This window comes from Filicampus tigris, chromosome 6 (genome assembly GCF_054856515.1).
Source record: "Filicampus tigris isolate MCC_2025a chromosome 6, RoL_Ftig_1.0, whole genome shotgun sequence".
NCBI lineage: Eukaryota > Metazoa > Chordata > Actinopteri > Syngnathiformes > Syngnathidae > Filicampus > Filicampus tigris.
Window position 1 is genome coordinate 15,350,483 of NC_141222.1, and position 23,119 is coordinate 15,373,601.

At 40.8% G+C, this 23,119-nt stretch overlaps 2 protein-coding genes across 5 annotated transcripts in view; one reads left to right on the forward strand and one right to left on the reverse strand.

The window, feature by feature from the left end:
• Positions 1-1,908: 1,908 nt before the first annotated feature.
• On the reverse strand, positions 1,909-11,205 carry mettl14 (methyltransferase 14, N6-adenosine-methyltransferase non-catalytic subunit). 2 transcript variants are annotated; one of them, XM_086034579.1, is made up of 11 exons: positions 10,980-11,204; positions 10,577-10,665; positions 9,940-10,027; positions 8,126-8,203; positions 7,847-7,934; positions 7,681-7,771; positions 6,959-7,100; positions 5,895-5,987; positions 4,700-4,816; positions 3,823-4,033; positions 1,909-3,726 (listed from the first exon to the last, which is right to left on the reverse strand). In XM_086034579.1, exons 1-11 carry the CDS (start codon positions 11,043-11,045, stop codon positions 3,419-3,421), a joined length of 1,371 nt encoding a protein of 456 aa, XP_085890705.1. In that variant the 5' UTR covers positions 11,046-11,204; the 3' UTR covers positions 1,909-3,418. The 2 variants fall into 2 exon arrangements, with proteins under 2 accessions (XP_085890705.1, XP_085890706.1); XM_086034580.1 differs by lacking the exon at positions 5,895-5,987 and having other exon boundaries at positions 10,980-11,205.
• Positions 11,206-11,626: 421 nt separating this feature from the next.
• The window catches only part of prss12 (serine protease 12), a 31,088-nt gene continuing 19,595 nt past the window's right edge, over positions 11,627-23,119 (forward strand). Inside the window, exons 1-8 of one of the 3 annotated variants that reach the window (XM_086034492.1) lie at positions 11,627-11,694; positions 13,588-13,996; positions 15,403-15,541; positions 16,755-16,927; positions 17,024-17,174; positions 17,274-17,452; positions 18,028-18,169; positions 18,256-18,476. In XM_086034492.1, coding sequence (XP_085890618.1) covers positions 13,681-13,996; positions 15,403-15,541; positions 16,755-16,927; positions 17,024-17,174; positions 17,274-17,452; positions 18,028-18,169; positions 18,256-18,476 — 1,321 coding nt within the window. In that variant the 5' untranslated portion in view covers positions 11,627-11,694; positions 13,588-13,680. Of the gene's footprint in view, positions 11,695-13,532; positions 13,997-15,402; positions 15,542-16,754; positions 16,928-17,023; positions 17,175-17,273; positions 17,453-18,027; positions 18,170-18,255; positions 18,477-23,119 lie in introns of those variants that run through there. The other 2 variants (XM_086034493.1, XM_086034490.1) reach the window with 2 other exon arrangements.

Below are 23,119 nucleotides of genomic sequence, written 5' to 3' on the forward strand. Positions count from 1 at the left end.
CTACATCTGAATGAGTGCGTGACAACCTTTTTTAACAGTTTTTACGACAAGCGCACATGAGCCTGCCTACCAAAATAAGGCTGTTGATGCTCATTCAGCACTACTTCTCAGCCTTGACCATTTGTCATCCTGAATGGTTCAGTACACTGTCTATATTAAAGATGGACCAACGGGGTGCCCCCTCTAAATTTGTGGGTATGCAAGATCCTTTACACTATATGCCGATTACCAGCCACTGGTACAATGGGTATGTTGCATCAGGAAGGGCGTCTGGTGTAAAAACTGTACCAAGCATATCATGCAAGACTCGCTGTGGTGACCGCAGACGGGGAAATGCCGAAAGGTACCTCTTCTCGATGGCAGATTACAAATCCAGCCCTGTCCATGCAGGCAGCCTAAATTCAGTTCCCATAATGAAGGGTTGAATGTGAATGCGAGTGGATGTCTGTCTATATGTGTGCAAAGATTGACTGGGGATAAGTTAATGTGAAGTCTGCCTTTTATCTGCTGGGATAAACTCAGCTCCCAATGACCCTGCACAGAATAAGTAAAACAGAGCTTCGTGTAGTGGTTATTAAGTCTGAATTAATTTTAGACTTGGAATAGACTAACATGACTTCCATCCATCCATTTTCTGTACCTGATCCTGCATCTCGTTCAGGATCCCAATGCGAAACAAATAAGCCTCCGTCAAGCCTCATGCCTGGAGCTTCAGACAATGACAAGAATATCTCAAGTGTGGGGGATGTGCTCTATTTAATCATGGGGGATTGATAATGAAGGCTCTAATAAAAGCAGTTTTCGAGTGTATTTTTTCCAGACCAGCTATTCATATGTGTAATACAAGTGTGCTTTAAAGACTCAATAGCCTTTCTGCACATCTGCTCTATTGTCAGCAAAAAAAGGACAGAGCAGAGGTTGATTACAGGCCGTGTTTATTATCCAGGGGCCAAATAAAGTGTTCTGTCAAACGTGATTACACATTTCATTAGTAGAAGCTGTTTGATACAGAATTGTGATTACTCCAACACCCTTGAGTCAGGGTCAATGAAGTGCAAACAAACATGCTGATATTGCTTTTTCCCCATTTACTGCAATTAGTCAGGTATTTCTTTCAACTGGTTTGATTTGTCCATCTTACCATGGGTGAAGACTCCCTGTCAGGAAGTCACAGGTTGGATTAGGGTGTACCTCAAGGTTCCATTTTAGGTCCAACACGTTTTCATTTATATATGCCGCCCCTTGGCAGGGTCATCAGGAGTTTTCACATTCAGGCTTATGACATCCATCCACATTTCCATTCCTCCTAATGACCAAAACCCAATTGAGACTCTTTTTAACTATTTTAGAACTTTAGTCAGTGATCGTACATGATTTCTTTCAGGTCAATCAGGACAAAACTGATGTTTTTGATACTGGAGAGAGACACTTATTTGCTGATATTACATGGCATGTATATGTACTTTGTAGATTTTCAATTTTTTTTATTTTTTTACATCTATTAAGAAGTGGTTTATGGGTGTTTTCCGGGCACTTGTGCACACTTAGGGCCCTATTTTTGTAGACGGGCATGCACATGCTTGGTGTAAAAATGAGCACATCTTTATTTTTGTGCCGGAGAAAGTCTAGTTAACCGTGTTTGGGAATGCTGGGCATTTGGGCGGTTGCCGTGCCCCCAGCGCACCTGACAATTTGGTGACACACTTTGCTTGGTGTCAAAACAGGCACATCTTCATTTTCGTGTTGGGGCAAGTGTAGTTCAGTGTATTTGTAAATGTGGTTACCGTATACCACACCTTGCCTCGACAGGCATTTCGGCGCATTCTATTGCATGCCTCCAGTGCATTGGCAATCTGGTGACTCATCCCTTAATTTTCAGGCCAGTTTAATATATAAACAGCACACCACACCATTCAACAATTCTTTATTGATTTTTATTGACACAGATTGGTTTATAAGAAACATCAGACGTGCAGATATAATACCAGACACTTGGGTCATTTTAAAATGACATTGTCATGCACATCACTGACAAGAGCCCTTACAATTTGGGGAAAAAAAATCACATTAAGTGGGTTTTTGTTCAAATTGATTGTTCATTCCCTTGTTGTTGAATTGCACTACTCTAGCATGAAGCCATGACCCTCAACAAAATCTTTTGTGGTCTTTGGGGCAACACCCAGAGGACAGTAGCCAAAACTGTATGCTTTTGAATTTTTCTACTTTAATTGTTGAATTTTTGGTTTAAACAAAGTCTGTCATTATGACGGCAATAATGATTAAATTCTGAGATTTCAGAGAAAGTTTAATTTTGCTGACTTGAGAATTGATATTTTAAAGGAGGCCTGATGTGAACAGGCCTTACCTCAACTGTAACAATATTATTCTGTGTCACGGATCTTATCAGGTGGAGCATATGAGATTCACATCTCCAGTATTTTTATGTTGAAAACAATTGTATTATATTATTAAAGTATTTAACATCACACCATACTGTCAATTTTGTGGACACAAACCAAAGAGCTTTGTGAAGTGGAAATTTGGTCGTGTAAAACATTCCCCATGAGTGTCAATGGTTTCAGTAGTCTAAGCATTTAACACTTGCATACTGCCTCAGAGACATTATCTGTTTTATCAAATGACCAAAGAATAAAAAATATCAAATTGTAAAAAAGTTTTATTTGGACATGATCCATTCCATCTAAATGAGAAAAAAATATACACAACACTAAAAACCAATGATCCTGTCAGGTCCTTTGTGCTGTTTCCCATGATGATTTCGCTTTTAGATTTAAAACGTTTTTTTAGGATTGGAACACCATCTTGCCAGTACAATGCGTCTTTGTGAGATGGACTGAAAAAAAAAGTAATATTAAAATAGTTCAAATATCTATTTGTAAGCCAAATAGCATAACTACCCAAATCATTTCAAATTTACTGTCACAATTGTCCCAAAAAAATAAAAAAATAAATAATGAACTTGCAAAAAATTAAGGCTGTGTAGATTCTCAGTCATCCAGGTAAAGGTAATCCGCAAATATTGAATGTCGATTTGTCAAAATTATGTTGTTTCTTTTTCCTACCTAAACATTAAAAATGACATGGGTAATTATGCCATTAGGTTCCTACGTTGAGATAAATGAACAGTTCACACAAATGTGGTGGATTAACAGTGTATTCAGACTATGTCTCAGGTTGAAATTTCAGTGAAACAACATTGCTGGGGGCTAAACACTTGAGTGGAGTGGACAGTAAAGAAGGCAGACATGCAGCTTGCGTATGAGAGCACATTAGATTGTGGTGGGGTTCCAAATGTGCCCAGTCGGTGGAAACCATAGGGGTCTTATCAGCAGCAACTTGTGAACGGTCAAGTCAAAGGAAGGCTGGAACTAGCGCCAGTCAGGTCAGCATTATTGCGCTAGCGTGGGGGAAAGCCCCTGTGTGGGCCTCCCCTGCCCCGGAAGCCACCCCTGTCTCCGCGGAAGTTTGGTCGGTTTCTTTCCCGACCTCTCTCTCCACCTCTCCCTGCGTTCGGACCACTGCGCCCCCCTCTGGGCGCTCCGCCGCCACGGTCGGACTTCATCTTGGAAGGCGGAGATTTGGGCCGCAGTCGCTCTATTTCCTCGGTGCAGCCGGAGAGGTGGGATTCGGGCAAAGCAAAATGTGAGGCGTAGCTCTCTGGGTTGAAGTTACTGTTGGTGAGAGTGGGACCCACTGTCAGCCAGCCTGTAGGGGGAGACATCAGCCAGTTACAGCTGTTTACCAACCTAGCAGGACAGGAAGAGAAAAGATAGCGACGTGCAAAACAAACGTTTGTCACACCAGGTCTGATGGTCGAGTCTCTTCCAAAAAGGTGCAATCTCCTGCGGCCCAAACAGAAATGCTCAATGATGTGAAAGATCTCGACGGGCTTCTCGACGTTTCCCATCTCGGGCTCCTCCGTGATGATCAAGTCGATGTCCACGTTGGCATGAATGAAGTCACCGTCTGTGCTTCTCCGCACTGTGCCTTTGATTCCCATCAGGCAGTGTTCCTAGAAAGAAGCCATGTTTCACATTTTGGTCTACTTTTAAAGTGGCACTTTATCTAGAGTAGTAGTAGTTAAGGGGGGGGGGGGGTAGGGTTGACAAACCTACCTTGCCCTATGCAAAAAAATAATAATTGCCAGTGTACGGTAATTACCGGTGCTTGTTGGCAGCGATAACACATTTGCAGTAACCAGTGATTAGGATTTTGCATCACTGTGGAGGAATTTTGGCACACTTCATTCACTGAATTCTTTTACCTCCATCATATTGGAGGGTTTTCAAGCATGGACTGCCTATTTCGGGTCATACCACAGCATCTCAATTGGATTTAAGTCCAGACTTTTTATTTGGCCACTCCAAAACCATTTTTAAGCCTTTCAGAGGTGGACTTGGTATGTTTTGAGTCGTTGACGAGCTGCATTACCCGCGCATGCTTGAGGTCGTGACCTGAGGCCGGATGAATCATTTTTTCACTTCATGAATCAAATCATCATTTTGAAACAGCATTTTGCATTAACATGTCTGTCTTTGAGTTAATAAATTGTCATGATGATATCAAACAGTTAAGTGAGATTTAAATGCAAAATAATAATAATAAATTGTCTTTGTACTTGGGTGTAATGTGTCAGCTTTGGGATTAAAATGTATACTGTCAAATTAATGTGCTGTACCTTGGTCCTCTGAAATACTGCTTTTGGGTCCAGTGCCTTTGTCTTGCCTGGGTTATTCTTGTTGGTCTTGATCCAGCAGATGTCTTCGCAGCGCCTGAAGCCCCATTTCCTTAAACACTGCAAACATTGTGTGAAGGGTCAATACAAAATCATCTGAATGCTTGTCCCGTGGCCACTTCTGGACCACCATCAGCCATCTTGTGGTGGCTCTGCCAGAACTGGCAATGGCCATGTATATTCCTGATATAATACACCGAGTTTCAAAACTTATTTCATATTTAGCATTTTTATATTGTAGCCTTTAAGAAAATATGACTTCTGTGTAGTTACTTTTTTTTGCATGTTAGTTTTTTCCCCTGTAGAATCTATCTGAATATTTAACATTTGACATTTTCTGGGCTTTACATCTTGTTCAAGCCATTACTAATGGAAGAATTGAACCTGATGCGCACAAACAAATGTGTGCAGCACGGTAGAAAGATCACTGATGATTGATCAATTAAGTGGATAAAACTCAAAATATTAAATATTCCAAAAAAAAGGAAGAAAGTGTTGACTACATCATAGTTATGAAATTAGTACTCGCCCGGTCAGGTCAGCTTCAGTGAACTTCAGGTGGTGGCCTGACAGTTGCACACTGGCCCCTGGCCACTGTTAACGTCCAACCTTGAAGAATGTTAATTTATTTTGACATTTGAGACTATTTACAACGATAAAATCCTAAATATATGTTAAAATTTTTGGCTTTTAAAAGATTGATTCAAGATATTTGAATGTTAATTAAGGCCTTGTTTTTAGATCTATGGATTTAATGCCTTTTAATTTTTAAAAAATCCATGCATAAACTGAAATGGAAATATTGACAAGTTTAGGTATGAATCAGAATGTATTGGGGAGGATGAAAAGGTCAGACTGTCACTCAGCTGGCCAAACAGGGAACACAGTGTCTCTCCATGTGAGGATTACCAAGTACATAATGAGCAGTGGCGCTCTGGAAGTACCCGAAGAGCAGCCAAGTAATCACACCACAAAACCTATTTCGTGTATTTGACTCACACAAACAATGTTGTCATCTTGTCGGACTCAAAGTATAAAAATAAAATTTAAAAAAATGAATAGAAATCATTCCTCGAGGCACGTGGACGCCATGAATTCATGACACCAGCGAATACAACGGAGTGACGGGTGGCGTTACCATTCTTCCCAAGTCCAGGCCTTCACCCGAGCCACACCAGAGGAAGACGAAGGACCGAAGGGCAGAGATCTCTTCAATCTCTAGTTTCATGATCTACAAACCACATAGAGGAAACATTTGAATTAGTGATGTCACAATATATTGCTATACCGCGATATTAAAATTGCCACAATATATCGTTGTCATCATGTCACGATATTAATAGCAGCAAATCTGTTTAAAAGCCCAAGTTGTTTTCCATTTGTGCAGTTCCAGCACCCTCTGGTGGTTAGTTAATTAGTGCAGTTTAATTTGATACCACCTATGTGGCCCATGCTAATCGCCAAATAGCGTAATGATGACTGTCCATGCCTATTTCTTTGTGAATGCTGTTATTATGTACAAAAACAGAATATTGTGATGTTTTTTTATACAAGCTCTTTTTTTTCACAATATCGTGAACTTTTTATACATCGCCAACCTCCCCACAATATTGTGATAATTACCGTACCATGAGGTTCATATTGTGATATCGTACCGTGACATTTGGATATTGTGACATCCCTAATATGAATAAACCTTCCTTCCATCCATGTTCTATAGCACTTTTCCGAATTAGGAATGCGGTTGAGTTGGAGCCGATGTTAGGTGATTTCTGGTGAGATGCGGGTCGACTATGGACCGGTCGCCAGGCAAATTGCAGGACACAAAGACAATCACTAAGACTCACATTCACATCCATGAAAAAAATGTGTCTTTAATGAACCTAACATGCCTGTTAAGGGCATGTGGGAGTAAGCCACAGTACCTGGGGAAATTCCTCAAAAGCACCAGGAGGACAAGCAAAGGCCAAAAGCTAAGATTTGCACCCAGTCCAAATATAAATTTACGTCAAATAAACATGTGCAGGTTGGATAAGTGGACAGTACTGGACAGTTTAGCCAGGTGAATGTTGAGATGAGCGCATGGTGCCCTCTGCTGGATAAAGAGGGCTAATTTGCACAGTACTGTACTACTATTCCAGTTCAGCTGTTCACATCATTCTCAACAATTCTTCCCAAGATAAAGCTGGCATGCAAACTTACATCATCCCAGGTCCAGAAGCGCTCTGTGTGACTGATGCCCGATTCTCTGTAATATTCCTCTAAAGGAGGCTCAAGCAGGATGACATCAAATTCGCTTTTTAAATCCTGCAGATCAAAGTGCTCCAGGTCGGCCTGCAGGTACCTGATGACGACACACACGGCAGGAACACTTCTACGTTAAGGTTCGCAATGCACTCAAACACACTTTCAGTGACGCTGCTTGACTAATTTGTCATTTCAAACAAATTATTATATAAAGTCAATCGCCATCTTTAAGTCTTTATTAACTCTCGAGATAAAGTTTGAAGCAACATTTAAACATTCGTAACTGTCAATTTAATAGAGAATCTAAAATATATATTTTTTTAAAAAGCTGTTACCATTTGAAGACTCCTATCAGACGTGTAACATTTTCTATAAAAATGGATCGTCCCATGTTAATAACTAAAAGTAATGTTCACATTGTACTGACACTTACTGTACTAGACTCCTGTTTTCCATTTGTGGTACGAGGGTTATTTTTACACACAAGTCGCACAATCTCAATATACGCCAAGGCAGAGTATATAAGGCATGGAATCCGACATCTTCAGATTGGAATCAGATATAGTCCAAATATAAATTAGGCAGAAAATATTTTTGTTGAATGGAGGTACCCAAATTACTCGAGGATTCGTTTCAGCCCTAGTGAAAATGCAGTTGAACATGGTTCCTTAGCGTACATGGGAGGGGTGTTGGTAGTGGAGATGAGTTCGTCCTTCAGTCGGATCAGCTCTCGCAGTTTGGGGTACTCCTCAAATCGATCAGCCAAGCCTGATCACCATGCAAAAAAAGACAGATTTGACGCATGCGTATTGAAAATCACTCACTTCAGCAAAATACACTCACCGACATCTCGAATGAAGTTCTGTGGCCTGTGGCCTGTGTCGACAAAATGCTGACAGTAATCATTGTGAGGGTTCAAACTCTGCGTACCCTGAAAGTAAATGAATGGAGCAAAAACAGACCATAATGTACACTTGATGCTGTCTAACAAGATCTGTGGCAGATATTCTACTTTTGCAACACTGTCAGAGAGATATTGGTTGAACAATGCTTAAGGTGGTTGTAGCTAAAGACATGAACTACAACTGATGTAGTTTATGCACAAGAAAGTTACGTTCCAACCTTAAGGAAAGTACTTGAGTCCTTGTAGACTTCCTCGTATGGGTTGCTTTCCTCAGGCGGCAGCACCTCCACCTCATCCTGACGCACAGCATAGAAGTATTTGGTGATATACATAATCCTCCCTTTCAGAACAACAATGCAACCCAGAGCAACAGTTCATGGAAAATTATGATGAAAAGACAACGACAGCAGGGGAAACATTGCTGCCATGTCAACAAGTAATAGAAAAAGCCCTGAACTGCCTACAACTGATTGCCAATCGCCTTACAGATTAATTAAATGAATGAGTACCCTTAGTATATAGATAAAAATATGCATATACATTGATGCCTTGAGATATTAGCTTAATTTGTTCCTTGACCATACCAAAAAAATTGGGTAACACTGCGTGTCTCGCTTGCTTTTGTTTGTGCAACTACACTGGGGTTGCTTCAAGCGGACGAGGGGATCCTCCAACAGATGAAAAAAAAAGTTTGAACATCGCATGTCAATCTTGTGACCACTGATTGTGCTTATACATTGCTAACGCTTGGACAGTTCAACAGCGTAAACAAGTCAATGCATTCACCATTATCCAAACTTTTTTGCTTGTTCCCGGCGGCTATTGGAAGCCAGTCCAGTCCCACATTGTAACATTGGAAATATGCTACCGGAAAAGTTCAGCTTGCATTCGGTATAACCGGTGAATGACGACTGCAGCATTTGGCTAGTCGGACTACATTACTCATGACTCTTAGACACGAAAGCAGGAAGTAGTATTAGTTCTGGTATGACGAAAACAGAGGCCTACTAGCGATCTGTTGTGGTTGAGAATTACACAGCGAGCATGAAGGTTAAACTTCATGTTTACCTCTCAGTCCTGCAGACCGCAATGATATTGTCCCATTTTTGTAACATTGGAAACGCGCCACCAGAAATGGCTTGCATTAAACTAGTAGGACTCCATTTCCCATGATTCTTAGACAAAGTAGCATGATGTAGTTTTAGTTCCGGTATGACGAAAACATACAGACACCCACTAGCAATCAGATGAGGATTAAAGGATTTTAAGTAAGCGGTCCGACAAATATAGTATATCCCGATATAGTATTTTTCCTTTTAAATTACACAAAATTAATTATCTGGGATCTTTTCGCCTTTTATTTATAAATAATATTTTTTACAGACCATACAATAAAATGAAAACAAGATGCATAAAAATAAAATAAAACAGAAATATCCAGTTGTAAAAAATACCAAGGAAAATATCTTGTAGTAGAACCATTTTTCAAGGAAAACAGTAAACAGCAAACAACTCAAATAAATACAATTCAGTGCTTCAATTAACAAGTAACATTTCAATATGCCTGCCATTTATCAGGTAGAAGTGCTAAGAAATTAAGTGTTTCGGAGGTTGTGTTTTACGTCAACAACATGTTTAGCTCGTCCTGTGATGCCTCTGTCCGAACATTACGGGGACCACGTAAAAGGAGTATGTTACGTAAATAAGAGACGAAGAAGAATATAGTCGTGTTGATGGATAGTGTTTACAAGTAGATAGATACATGCCATGCATGAATCTCAATCTGTGCAAGCATATTATTTAGCGGACAAAAAGAAATCCGTCAGTAGTGATGAGGGGAATCTAAAGATAAAGATGGGCTAAGATGGAAATTATCTTTCTGTTAAATCTGGTGCAAGCATCTCCATGTCTTTTGAGTCTATTTTTATCTGCTTGTTTTAATAGTGTATATCAGTTGAATACAACAATTATTACTTGCAATGGTAATTATGGCATACTTTAAAGGCTATGTTGGTGCCGCACCAACACTCACTTTTTGTTCCTCCACATCTTCCTCAGTGTCATCACCCTCTGCCAGAGTCTTCCTCTTGGTGGTAGGGGCCGAATCATCCAATGACGCCCTGCAACTCACAACAGCAACATTGTTAATAAAAACCTGGATGCAAAACGGCAGAACCATGCTTTATCCTGCATAGAATTTGGATACAGATGCCTGCGCCTAATTTAGGGCCTTGCATTTTCCACCACTGCCTGTCGAATGTAGTATAACACTGCATAGGGTTCAAGAAAAGAATATATTTGGATCAGAAAATCAAAACAAGCAAATCCAAGTGTAGGAAGTGTAGGTGTCAATACAGAAAAAGTGGGAGTGCAGCAAACAACTATTGTGCGCAAGTAATCAGAAAGGTACAACCTCTGCCTCCATCTGCGTCTGGAAAAATCCTGAGAATGGTATCCAAAAACGTGTTGGTGGAAAAATAAAATGTGATTATGGCATACATTCCTACACACTTTGCCTGACTTTCATAGCCAGCATTTAACGTGATAAACGTTTTGTTGTCCAGTAGTTTTTATGACCAAATTGACATGAGATCAAGATAGCTAGATGCTAATTGTGATTAATCCTAAGGGAATTTCCAGACATGCCGCATCCATTTGCAACTTCTTACCTGCATGTTTCTCTCGTCTCTTCTATCTCTTTTAGTTCCTCTTTACTGTTTAGCACAGCCCCAATGCTATCTGCACTCTCAGCTCCCAACTGTAGACAAAGTAAAAGTGAGTAGTGCTGAGCAGTTTACATGACTCTTATCATGACAATACTGTGTACATACGTCAAACGTAACCAATTCAAAGTGAAGATATTTGTAATGTTCATGTTACTGTGCTATATGCACAGCATGCGTTACAATCACGCGTAATTGGGAGGAATATATTCCAATCTTCCCACGTAGTATGTACAATAAGAACACTGCAAATGATTTTAGTAGTTCACAATGGCAGTACAGTATTATATTACAGTATTGGATTAGCCACTGTTCTAACAACAATGGTGCCGACGCTGAAGATACTTGCCTGTTGAGCTAAAAGCTGCCGCCTAAGTTTTTGTCGCTCGCGTATTTCCTGCAGTCGACTGTTCATTTCGTCAGTTTCTTAATTTTCTGCTAAACCAACCTAATCCTATTTAATTCATTGGGATGCTTACAAAACTTACTTGCTAGCAATGAAGCAAACATCTAGCTAACGTTTGCTAGTAGTAACTACCGTGGAAGCGCTTGTTGTAATCACCTGGGCGTTTGGTTAAAAGAGAGGGGCGTGGGTATGTTGTTTTATTTAAAAAAAACTCCACTATGATCGTTTTATTTCAATTTCTATGAATGAATTTATTGTTGTAATGTAATATACGTCACTCTTGTGCTAGTATCAATGGAGCTGTACTAACAACACAGAAGTATTAATGGATGACACCGCCCACCCGAAAGTGTTTCAGCATACGCTTGTACATAAATAAGCATTCCTATGGAGGCGTCATCCAACTGGGCGCCGACGTTGTGACGTTCACTCCCGGCTTTTCTCCTCCAATGAAAAAACACGCTACTATGTCGTAGCGTACAGAGGTAGTCTATTAGAGTGTGATAGTCCGCTCAATAAAAACAGTCTGTCTCTTTTACTGTGCGCCTCTCGACCCTACTCTCGGAAATAAAACATTAAAAACAACACAATACTACAAGCCATCATGGTGCTACAGACGTACACTCGGCGAAGTAACTAGATAAGATACGCAAAACATGTAAGAAACCTGAACCCACATGTATCTATTTTTTTAAATAAACATTTATTTATGAATGTACTCTTAATTAATCCCGCAGAAACTCTTCATTTCTAAAAGGAGATTTCTTATCATTATTAATGTCCATTCGGTGTGTTTTAAGAAGCACATTTCAATGCATATTGTAAATATCCCAAAACAAATTCCAATGAAGTTGGGACATTGTGTAAACATGAATAAAAACAGAGAATATGATGACTTGCATGTCATTTTCAACCGATATTCAATTGAATACAGTAACACTACAAAGTGCACAAACTATTTAATGTTCAAACTGATGAATGTTGTGTTTTTTTGCAAATAGTCTCTCATTTTGAATTTGATACTTGCAACACTTTCGCAAAAAATTAGGACTGACTGGGAAGGTTAAGTAATGCTAAAAAAAGAAAAAAAATGCCTGTTTGGAATATTCCACACTGGTGAACTGGTTAATTGGAAAAAGGTCAGTGTCATGATTGGGAATAGAAGGAGCATCCCCGAAAGGCTCAGATGTTCACAGGTAAGGATGTGGCAAGGTTCACCAGTTTGTGAACAACTCTGTGAGTAAATACGCCAACATTTTTCAATGTACAAATGTATAATTACCAAGAATTTAGAATGGTCCATGATTGCGTCACAAAAGGTTGGGCAGAGCCTGATGTCTCACAGTATATACGCTGCAGTTGCTGACAACGTTGTCAGAACAGCTTTCTTCCATGAACATTAAGCTTTCCTCCTTGTCAGATCATCAAGTTTTCTTCCATGTCTTGCTGCACCTAGCCCTGCTCTGTTGTTATTTTGTATTTTTGTTCATAAAAACTTTTGCTTTTCAACTTCAGTTTCATGTCTGCTTCTGGGTCCAACTTCTGCTTCTCACGTGAGACCTCTGTTATTTCTTTTAATTTTTGCATACAAGACTTTTTACTTTGCCACTCCGTGTCCTGTCTGCTTCTGGGACCAAATTATTTTCCTCATGTGATACATGGCATATGGAGCTTACACATCTGTGAAGGCATCATTAATGCTGAAAAGTACAAACAGGTTTTGGAGCAACATACAGTATGCTGCCAACAAGCAATGTCTGTTTCAGAAAAATGCATGCGTCATTATGAAGTGCAAAATATGACGACGGAGAACCTCTACTTCAAGCAAAAATAGGGAAGAATTCCACCTACATAGCTTTACTGTCCTCAGCTCTCAAATGATTATTGACTGTTGTTATGTAAAGGTGACGTAACACAGTGATAAACATGCTACTGTCCCAGCTTTTTTGTACTGTGTTGCAAGTGTCAAATACAAAATGAGTGAATATTTGCAAAAAATAATCACATTTATCAGTTTGATATATCTTGTCTGTATAATACATTTAAATAAATGTAGGATGCAAATAATTTTCAAACCATTGTACTGTATTCTGTTTTTATTTAGGTTTTAAACAATATCCCAACTCATCTGGAATTGAAGTTTGTATTTTTATTAATAATAATTGTATTTGGTGCAAATGTGGTATTTAATTCGACTGTATTTTTGTACATACAGTTGTCTCAGTTTTATAGGTGCTCTTAACTTTTAACATGCACACTTTAGAAAACCGATGGTAAGGATCAAGAAAATGATTTGGGGCCCCTGTGCAAAACGATCATTTGAAAACAGTATTTTCATGATAAGAGGCTTTATCAGTCATTTTCTCGACATGGCCTCATCTTTGAAGGCAAATGGTGCACCGTTTGTTTTATCATTTTATAATGTGTCTATAGCCGCCTTTTAAGGAGTCAGCCTGTTTACTGTAATTGCCCACACATGTAGTAAGTAGCCTACTGTAATGTTGCTTCATTGATTTGCTCCCTCCCCACTCTCCCTCCTGTCCCACGCCAGGGCGATGCGTCTGGCCGGGAAGCTTCGTTCTCCTCAGCTGATGCTATTCCCGCCGCGTGCGAACCTCCGGCATCCAAGCGCCAGATCCCCGGCATGACGGCGGTCTTCCTCGCCCTCACGGCGGCGCTTCTGTGGCCGAGCGGCGGCCACTCGGCATTGATTCAACCGTTCGGCGACTGCGCCCAGAGCCGTGGCTCGGGCGCCTCGTACCGCGGCGCGATCGACGTCACCGAGTCCGGCGCACGGTGCATGAACTGGAGTGAGGTGGGCGGCTTCACGGAGCGTCACCCGGGCAAAGGTGTCGGGGAGCATAACCAGTGCCGTAACCCTGACGGCAGAATCCGAGCATGGTGCTTCTTCCGGAACCAGAGAGGCAGAGTTGACTGGGGCTACTGCGACTGTAAACAAGGTAAACACGCGTGCAGCCGGTCTGAATTATATATACAGAACCGTATCGCCATCAACATTCACTGGCTTTCATGCAGTGGTGACATCCAATTGCAAATGTGTTTTCAAAGTTGCTTATATTGCTGCCCAATAAAAATAGGCCTTTGGCACACTAACGTTTATTGTCTTATTAAACCAACCAGGAGATCACCACTTCAAAATCTCCTTATGTTGACCTACTTTGACACAATGGGTCTGCACGATTAATTCAACTATTTTGTTCTTAAATACCAAAAAATAACCAAAAAAACTGCTATGATCCAAGAGGAATAATCAGAGTATTTTTGATAGAGGTATACTTTATACTCTCACTATTGGTTCTATGATCCAAGAGGTTGTCATTCAATAGTGCAAGTGTACTACTAACTGAAGTGTGTGCTTCATTAAAGCGGAATCTAGAAATTGTGTTTTTTTTTCATACAACATATCCGTGATGCCTTGATAATTTCTTTAAATTTAGCTCAATCAATATTTCATTTTCAATATAGCTTAAATAGAAATCAAATGTTGCTGTAGCTAATTGTTCGGGTTCTTTATACATTTAAAACATTTGTATCAGTCTTGTAGTTATAAGTTTATTAGGACTATCAACACAAACTAGGCATCTTCTACAATGTGAATTTAAAAGAAATGTCAACCTTGAAACTGCAGCTCTCTTGTTGTGATAATTTTGTTGATGCACATTATTCAGGTTCTAATAGTGTATTGAGATGTATAATTATAGACATTATTGTGGACCATTTTTCTGAAACGTACAGAATCAGTCAACTATGTTAGTGAGGTTTTCAACAAGTACAGGTATATTGGGTGTCCCTAAAGTCTGGACACACTGTCAAAACACGCATGTAGCCCAAAAATTACATTTCCAACAACATTTTATTCACTTGGAATATTAACAAATAACAACTTCAATATGATTTTTAACATGTGTAATGCAATTGTTTGGTGTGGTTTGCAAGAGTCATGTGAACTTCATACAATAACCCCACATTACCATCAAATGCCTGTGTGTCGATATACTTCAAAGACTCCTTATATAATTGGCAGTGACGTTAAGAATGGTCTGTTGAGTCAAAATGACATGCAGATGTTTGATCATGTTAAAAAGCGCCTTATCTGTCTTTGTGTCTTTTCATGGAGCTTTTATAATGTGGTTAAACCCGTCGTTTAATGAAGTGTAGTGAAGTATGATACAGTCATTTAATCATGTTTTTGACAGATTTATAATCGCACATGAAAGCAAATACTGTAGTGTGTGTGTCATCATTTCTGATAGGTTTCCTTTACCCATAAACTGAGCTCTTTTGCATCGTTTTGATGATAAAGCCCTGCTTTTTCACGAGGGGTCCCCTGCTCTGCATGCAAAAGGTTCAGTGCGTCTGCAAGGGGGCCGTTCCAAACTGGATGGCAGGGTGGAGGTCTACCTGGGCGGAGTGTGGGGGTCCGTGTGCAGTGACGACTGGCGGGATGAAGACGCTGCAGTTGTGTGCAGGCAGCTGGGCAGGGGGTGAGCGTGCACACATGCATACATTCCCATTCAGACATACGCGTTCAGCAGCCGTGACTCAGTTGGATCAGTGGCCTACAAGATTTCTCCCATTTCATTACAGTATTATAATACATAGTAATGATTCCATCTTAGAAAGACAGTAATAAAGAAATAATCAAATTTCCCAAGTGTGTTATTTTGACTGTTTGCACTCTGTTTTCAGCCCTATAGTTTATGATTTCACAGTGAGACCAGGCTGTGATTTAATTGATATAATTTAAATTAAATGACCATTAACTTATTTCTGTGTCCTACCATTTTTACTCCACATAAAAAGACCAGTGGTTTGAGACATGTAGTTGTGTTATGTGCAACCATCTCTTGCATTGCCTACATATTCACTGCAGGTGCATCATAAAAATTCACAATGCTATGCTGTCTTGACTTCAAGTATCTGACAGATGATGAGCGCACGTTTGGAAATTGGTGGGAAGGCCCTTGCAGGCCACTTGTCTTTTTGCCTTTTTTTCTCTCTTTTTGTCAGTGACCTTTGCATTCCAAACCTCCATTCCCTGGAGGTATAGGAATACCTTTAGCTCTCAACTTATTTACCTTGTTACCACCACTCCTACTACTCAGTCTCTCTGTCTCATCTCCGCCTTTGTGCTTCTTGTCTAACCTGAACTTACATTTTCTTTCACCTCTAAATAAATCATCATTTCATTTAGCACTTTAAATTGTGGAACTGAAAAAAAAAAAAAGGTCACAAACACATATGGTGTCTTGACTTAGGGGACCACGCTGCACACTTCCATCTGTTGACACTAAAACCAGCTCTGGTATGCATGCTTGCATTTTCATGCAAGAGGCAATCTCATAGCAGAAAGCAGAGAGCGCAAATGTCAGCCATATGTCTGGCAGGATGGCCGCAGCGCTGATGGGCGTCACATGGCCAGTTATTGGACACTGCAGGGTGCAAAAGTGCTTACGGTATATTTGCTCGGGAATGGCAGATCATGAACTTGCACGTGGCTAAAGGGCATTGCAAGAAGCTTGAAGCTTTTCTGCTTTGAAAGGGTCAAAACCGGTGTAGCAGCACGATCTGCAGGAAACACTTAACAATCCAAGCTGTCAGAGGGTTCCTCTGCGATATCTTTTTCTCATCTTAATGCTAAATTATTTTATGTTCAATTGCCTGTATTTATATATTTGAGCCCCAATTCCCCTCCAGCCTCTCAGGCCGCGCTCATGTGCTCCCCCTGTCTCGTCCGAGCATGGCTAAGTTCCATTGGCGGGCTGTCCGCTGTCAGGGAGATGAACCTGATCTGCTTCAGTGTCCCAAAATCACGTGGCACGGCGGCGAGTGCTCTATGACTGCAGCTGTGACCTGCACTAAGCAGCACGGTAGGTCAACCTCCTGAATGGGGAGAAGTTCCGGATGGATTTGATAAAATTCTTCTAAATGAAAGTGCTGAGTTGTACATTTACCATTTTCGTCAGATGCAGTGATGCTGCCTATACGGCTAGTAGGAGGCCGGTCAATGTCCGAGGGCACAGTCGAGGTGTTCCATGCGGGCCAGTGGGGCTCCATATGTGATGACCAGTGGGATGACAGTGATGCAGAGGTGGTATGTCGACAGTTGGGACTGAGGTGAAGGCACGCGCTTTTAAAGTCATCAACCTGAAGCAACCAGACAGAAAGTCTAGTATGGTTTTAATACTTCCTCTGCACTTCCTTTCTTCCTTTCAGTGGTGTAGCACGGGCATGGGGCCAGGCCCATTATGGAAAGAGCTCTGGCCGTGTATGGTTGGATGAGGTGAGATGCACAGGAAATGAACTCACTGTGGAGCAGTGTCCGAAAAGTGCTTGGGGAGAACACAACTGCCTCCATTCCGAGGATGCTGGCGTCTCTTGCAGTCCTCTGACAGGTGAGTGAAGCTACCTGCTCATCATGAATTAGTGGTGTTTTTAATAGGAAAAATAAGGTGACACCAACCCTTAAGATATTTCTAGTACTCTCTGAATAAAAAAAAAAAAAAGAAAGTAACTTGCCCTTATCACCCAACCTGTATCTGGCGCATATACACTAGCAGGATGCAGAAGAATTAATGTCCCAAATAACTACAAATAAATGCAACGACTGGCTCTTTGACCAAATCATAAATTATGACCAAAGGATGTTCAATCATTTTATTTTATTTAAAAAAATAAAATAATAATGGTTGCATTCTGGCAGTGCAGTGGACTAGTGCTATGCACATCTACATCACAATTCCTCCTGGCCTTCCTGTGTGGAGTTTTATGCTGTCCCTTTGCTTGCATGCATTTTCTCTGAATACTCTGGCTCCCTATCACATTTTGAAACGTGCACATTAGATTAATTGAAGTCAATTGAATTGTCCATGAATGTGAGGGTGATTGTTTGTTTACCTGTATATATTTATATATTTTGACTACCTCATGTCATCTCCTAACTGTCAATGTCTGTTTTCTATCCCCACAGATGGCACTGCTAGGTTAGTGGGCGGGATTGGGGGCTACGAGGGACGCTTAGAGGTCTTCTACCACGGACAGTGGGGAACAGTGTGTGATGATGGCTGGACAGACTCAAACACTCAAGTAGTGTGCCGCCAACTTGGTTACAGGTAAATATTGCCCTAGGTATATACTCTACAGTATGTGTATCGCCATTTCCTATTGCTGCATTATGATGCCTGTGTGGACCGTGCAGGTTAGGCCAAACTCTGGTCCCTGAAGGACTAGACATTACACCGGTCCCACGCTTCGGGGTTGCGTCTGGTCCTATTCTTTTGGATGACGTAAGCTGCACAGGCAAAGAACCCAGCCTATTGCTGTGCAAGCGGGAGGAGTGGCTCCATCATGACTGCACACACCATGAAGATGTTAACGTTGCATGCAATGCAGAACGTCTTGAAAACGGGCTTCCAACAAGTAAGACGCAATCCTATCTGACAGTGACATTTAAAACTAGGGCTAGGGTTTCCAACTAGGGATTCAAACTAGAAATAGAGTTTCCAACAAGGGTTTCACACTAGGGTTAGGTTTTCCAAGTAGGGTTTCCAACTAGGGTTAGGGTTTCAAACTAGGTTGGTTGAGACTAGGATTTCAAACTAGGGTTAGGGTTAGCAACTAGGGATTCAAACTAGGGTTAGGGTTTAAAATTAGGGTTAGGGTTTCAAAGTAGGGTTCGGGTTTCAAAATAGGGTCAGGGTTTCAAACTAGGGTTTCAAACTAGGGTAGGGTTTCAAAATAGGGTTAGGGTTTCAAACTAGGGTTAGGGTTTCAAACTATGGTTAGGGTTTCAAACTAGGGTTTCAAACTAGGGTTAGGGTTTCAAACTAGGGTTAGGGTTTCAAACTAGGGTTACGGTTTGAACTAGGGTTAGGGTTTCAAACGAGGGTTAGGGTAACAAACTAGGGTTTCAAACTAGGGTTAGGGTTTCAAACTAGCGTTAGGTTTTCAAACTAGGTTTAGGGTTTACACCTAGGGTGTCAAACTAGGGTTAGGGTTTCAAACTAGGGTTAGGGTTAGCAACTAGGGTTTCAAACTAGGGTTAGGGTTTCAAAGTAGGGTTAGGATTTCAAACTAGGGTTTCAAACTAGGGTTAGGGTTTCAGACTACGGTTAGGGTTTCAAGCTAGGGTTTCAAACTAGGGTTAGGGTTTCAAACTAGGGTTAGCGTTTCAAACTAGGGTTAGCGTTTCTGGCTAGGGTTTCAAATTAAGGTTAGGGTTTCAAACTAGGGTTAGGGTTTCAAACTACGGTTAGGGTTTCAAACTATGGTTAGGGTTTCAAACTAGGGTTTCAAACTAGGGTTAGGGTTTCAAACTAGGGTTAGCGTTTCAAACTAGGGTTAGCGTTTCTGGCTAGGGTTTCAAATTAAGGCTAGGGTTTCAAACTAGGGTTAGGGTTTCAAACTACGGTTAGGGTTTCAAACTATGGTTAGGGTTTCAAACTAGGGTTAGGGTTTCAAAAAAGGGTCAGGGTTTCAAACTAGGGTTAGTCTTTCAAACTAGGGTTTCAAACTAGGGTTAGGGTTTCAAATTAGGGTTAGGGTAACAAACTAGGGTTTCAAACTAGGGTTAGGGTTTCAAACTAGGGTTTTAAACTAGGGTTAGGGTTTCAAACTAGGGTTTTAAACTAGGGTTAGGGTTTCAAACTAGGGTTTTAAACTAGGGTTAGGGTTTCAAACTAGGGTTAGTCTTTCAAACTAGGGTTTCAAACTAGGCTTTGGGTTTCAAACTAGGGTTAGGGTAACAAACTAGGGTTTCAAACTAGGGTTAGGGTTTCAAACTAGGGTTAGGGTTTCAAACTAGGGTTTGGGTTTCAAACTAGGGTTAGGCTTTCAAACTAGGGTTTCAAACTAGGGTTAGGGTTTCACACTAGGCTTAGGGTTTCAAACTAGGGTTAGGGTTTCAAGACAGGGTTTCAAACTAGGGTTAGGGTTTCAAACTAGGGTTTCAAACTAGGGTTAGGGTTTCCAACTACGGTTAGGGTTTCAAGGTAGAGTTTCAAACTAGGGTTAGGGTTTCAAACTAGGGTTAGCGTTTCTGGCTAGGGTTTCAAATTAGGGTTAGGGTTTCAAACTAGGGTTTCAAACTAGGGTTAGGGTTTCAAACTAGGGTTAGGGTTTTAAACTAGGGTTAGGGTTTCAAACTAGGGTTTCAAACAAGGGTTAGGGTTTCAAAGTAGGGTTAGGGTTTCAAACTAGGGTTTCAAACTAAGGTTAGGGTTTCAAACTAGGGTTTCAAACTAGGGTTAGGGTTTCAAACTAGGGTTTCAAACTAGGGTTAGGGTTTCAAACTAGGGTTAGGGTTTCAAACTAGGGTTAGGGTTTCAAGATAGGGTTTCAAACTAGGGTTAGGGTTTCAAGATAGGGTTTCAAACTAGGGTTAGGGTTTCAAACTAGGGTTTCAAACTAGGGTTAGGGTTTCCAACTACGGTTAGGGTTTCAAGCTAGGGTTTCAAACTAGGGTTAGGGTTTCAAACTAGGGTTAGGGTTTCAAATTAGGGTTAGCGTTTCTGGCTAGGGTTTCAAATTAGGGTGAGGGTTTCAAACTAGGGTTAGTGTTTCAAACTAGGGTTTCAAACTAGGGTTAGGGTTTCAAATTAGGGTTTCAAACTAGGGTTAGGGTTTCCAACTACGGTTAGGGTTTCAAGATAGGGTTTCAAACTAGGGTTAGGGTTTCAAACTAGGGTTAGGGTTTCAAATTAGGGTTAGCGTTTCTGGCTAGGGTTTCAAATTAGGGTTAGGGTTTCAAACTAGGGTTTCAAACTAGGGTTAGGGTTTCAAACTAGGGTTAGGGTTTCAAAGTAGGGTTAGGGTTTCAAACTAGGGTTAGGGTTTCAAACTAGGGTTATGGTTTCAAACTAGGGTTTCAAACTAGGGTTAGGGTTTCAAATTAGGGTTTCAAACTAGGGTTAGGGTTTCCAACTACGGTTAGGGTTTCAAGATAGGGTTTCAAACTAGGGTTAGGGTTTCAAACTAGGGTTAGGGTTTCAAATTAGGGTTAGCGTTTCTGGCTAGGGTTTCAAATTAGGGTTAGGGTTTCAAACTAGGGTTTCAAACTAGGGTTAGGGTTTCAAACTAGGGTTAGGGTTTCAAACTAGGGTTTCAAACTAGGGTTAGGGTTTCAAATTAGGGTTTCAAACTAGGGTTAGGGTTTCCAACTACGGTTAGGGTTTCAAGCTAGGGTTTCAAACTAGGGTTAGGGTTTCAAACTAGGGTTAGGGTTTCAAAGTAGGGTTAGGGTTTCAAACTAGGGTTAGGGTTTCAAACTAGGGTTATGGTTTCAAACTAGGGTTTCAAACTAGGGTTAGGGTTTCAAACTAGGGTGAGGGTTTCAAAGTAGGTTTAGGGTTTCAAACTAGGGTTTCAAACTAGGGTTAGGGTTTCCAACTACGGTTAGGGTTTCAAATTAGGGTTAGCGTTTCTGGCTAGGGTTTCAAATTAGGGTGAGGGTTTCAAACTAGGGTTAGGGTTTCAAACTATGGTTTCAAACTAGGGTTTCAAACTAGGGTTAGGGTTTCAAATTAGGGTTTCAAACTAGGGTTAGGGTTTCCAACTACGGTTAGGGTTTCAAGCTAGGGTTTCAAATTAGGGTTAGGGTTTCAAACTAGGGTTAGGGTTTCAAATTAGGGTTAGCGTTTCTGGCTAGGGTTTCAAATTAGGGTTAGGGTTTCAAACTAGGGTTTCAAACTAGGGTTAGGGTTTCAAACTAGGGTTAGGGTTTCAAACTAGGGTTTCAAACTAGGGTTAGGGTTTCAAATTAGGGTTTCAAACTAGGGTTAGGGTTTCCAACTACGGTTAGGGTTTCAAGCTAGGGTTTCAAACTAGGGTTAGGGTTTCAAACTAGGGTTAGGGTTTCAAACTAGGGTTAGGGTTTCAAACTAGGGTTTCAAACTAGGGTTAGGGTTTCAAATTAGGGTTTCAAACTAGGGTTAGGGTTTCAAAGTAGGGTTAGGGTTTCAAACTAGGGTTTCAAACTAGGGTTAGGGTTTCAAACTAGGGTTAGGGTTTCAAAGTAGGGTTAGGGTTTCAAACTAGGGTTAGGGTTTCAAACTAGGGTTATGGTTTCAAACTAGGGTTTCAAACTAGGGTTAGGGTTTCAAACTAGGGTGAGGGTTTCAAAGTAGGTTTAGGGTTTCAAACTAGGGTTTCAAACTAGGGTTAGGGTTTCCAACTACGGTTAGGGTTTCAAATTAGGGTTAGCGTTTCTGGCTAGGGTTTCAAATTAGGGTGAGGGTTTCAAACTAGGGTTAGGGTTTCAAACTATGGTTTCAAACTAGGGTTTCAAACTAGGGTTAGGGTTTCAAATTAGGGTTTCAAACTAGGGTTAGGGTTTCCAACTACGGTTAGGGTTTCAAGCTAGGGTTTCAAATTAGGGTTAGGGTTTCAAACTAGGGTTAGGGTTTCAAATTAGGGTTAGCGTTTCTGGCTAGGGTTTCAAATTAGGGTTAGGGTTTCAAACTAGGGTTTCAAACTAGGGTTAGGGTTTCAAACTAGGGTTAGGGTTTCAAACTAGGGTTTCAAACTAGGGTTAGGGTTTCAAATTAGGGTTTCAAACTAGGGTTAGGGTTTCCAACTACGGTTAGGGTTTCAAGCTAGGGTTTCAAACTAGGGTTAGGGTTTCAAACTAGGGTTAGGGTTTCAAACTAGGGTTAGGGTTTCAAAGTAGGGTTAGGGTTTCAAACTAGGGTTTCAAACTAGGGTTAGGGTTTCAAACTACGGTTAGGGTTTCAAGCTAGGATTTCAAACTAGGGTTAGGGTTTCAAACTAGGGTTATGGTTCCAAACTAGGGTTTCAAACTAGGGTTAGGGTTTCCAACTATGGTTAAGGTTTCAAGCTAGGTTTTCAAACTAGGGTTAGGGTTTCAAACTAGGGTGAGGGTTTCAAAGTAGGTTTAGGGTTTCAAACTAGGGTTTCAAACTAGGGTTAGGGTTTCCAACTACGGTTAGGGTTTCAAGCTAGGGTTTCAAACTAGGGTTAGGGTTTCAAACTAGGGTTAGGGTTTCAAATTAGGGTTAGCGTTTCTGGCTAGGGTTTCAAATTAGGGTTAGGGTTTCAAACTAGGG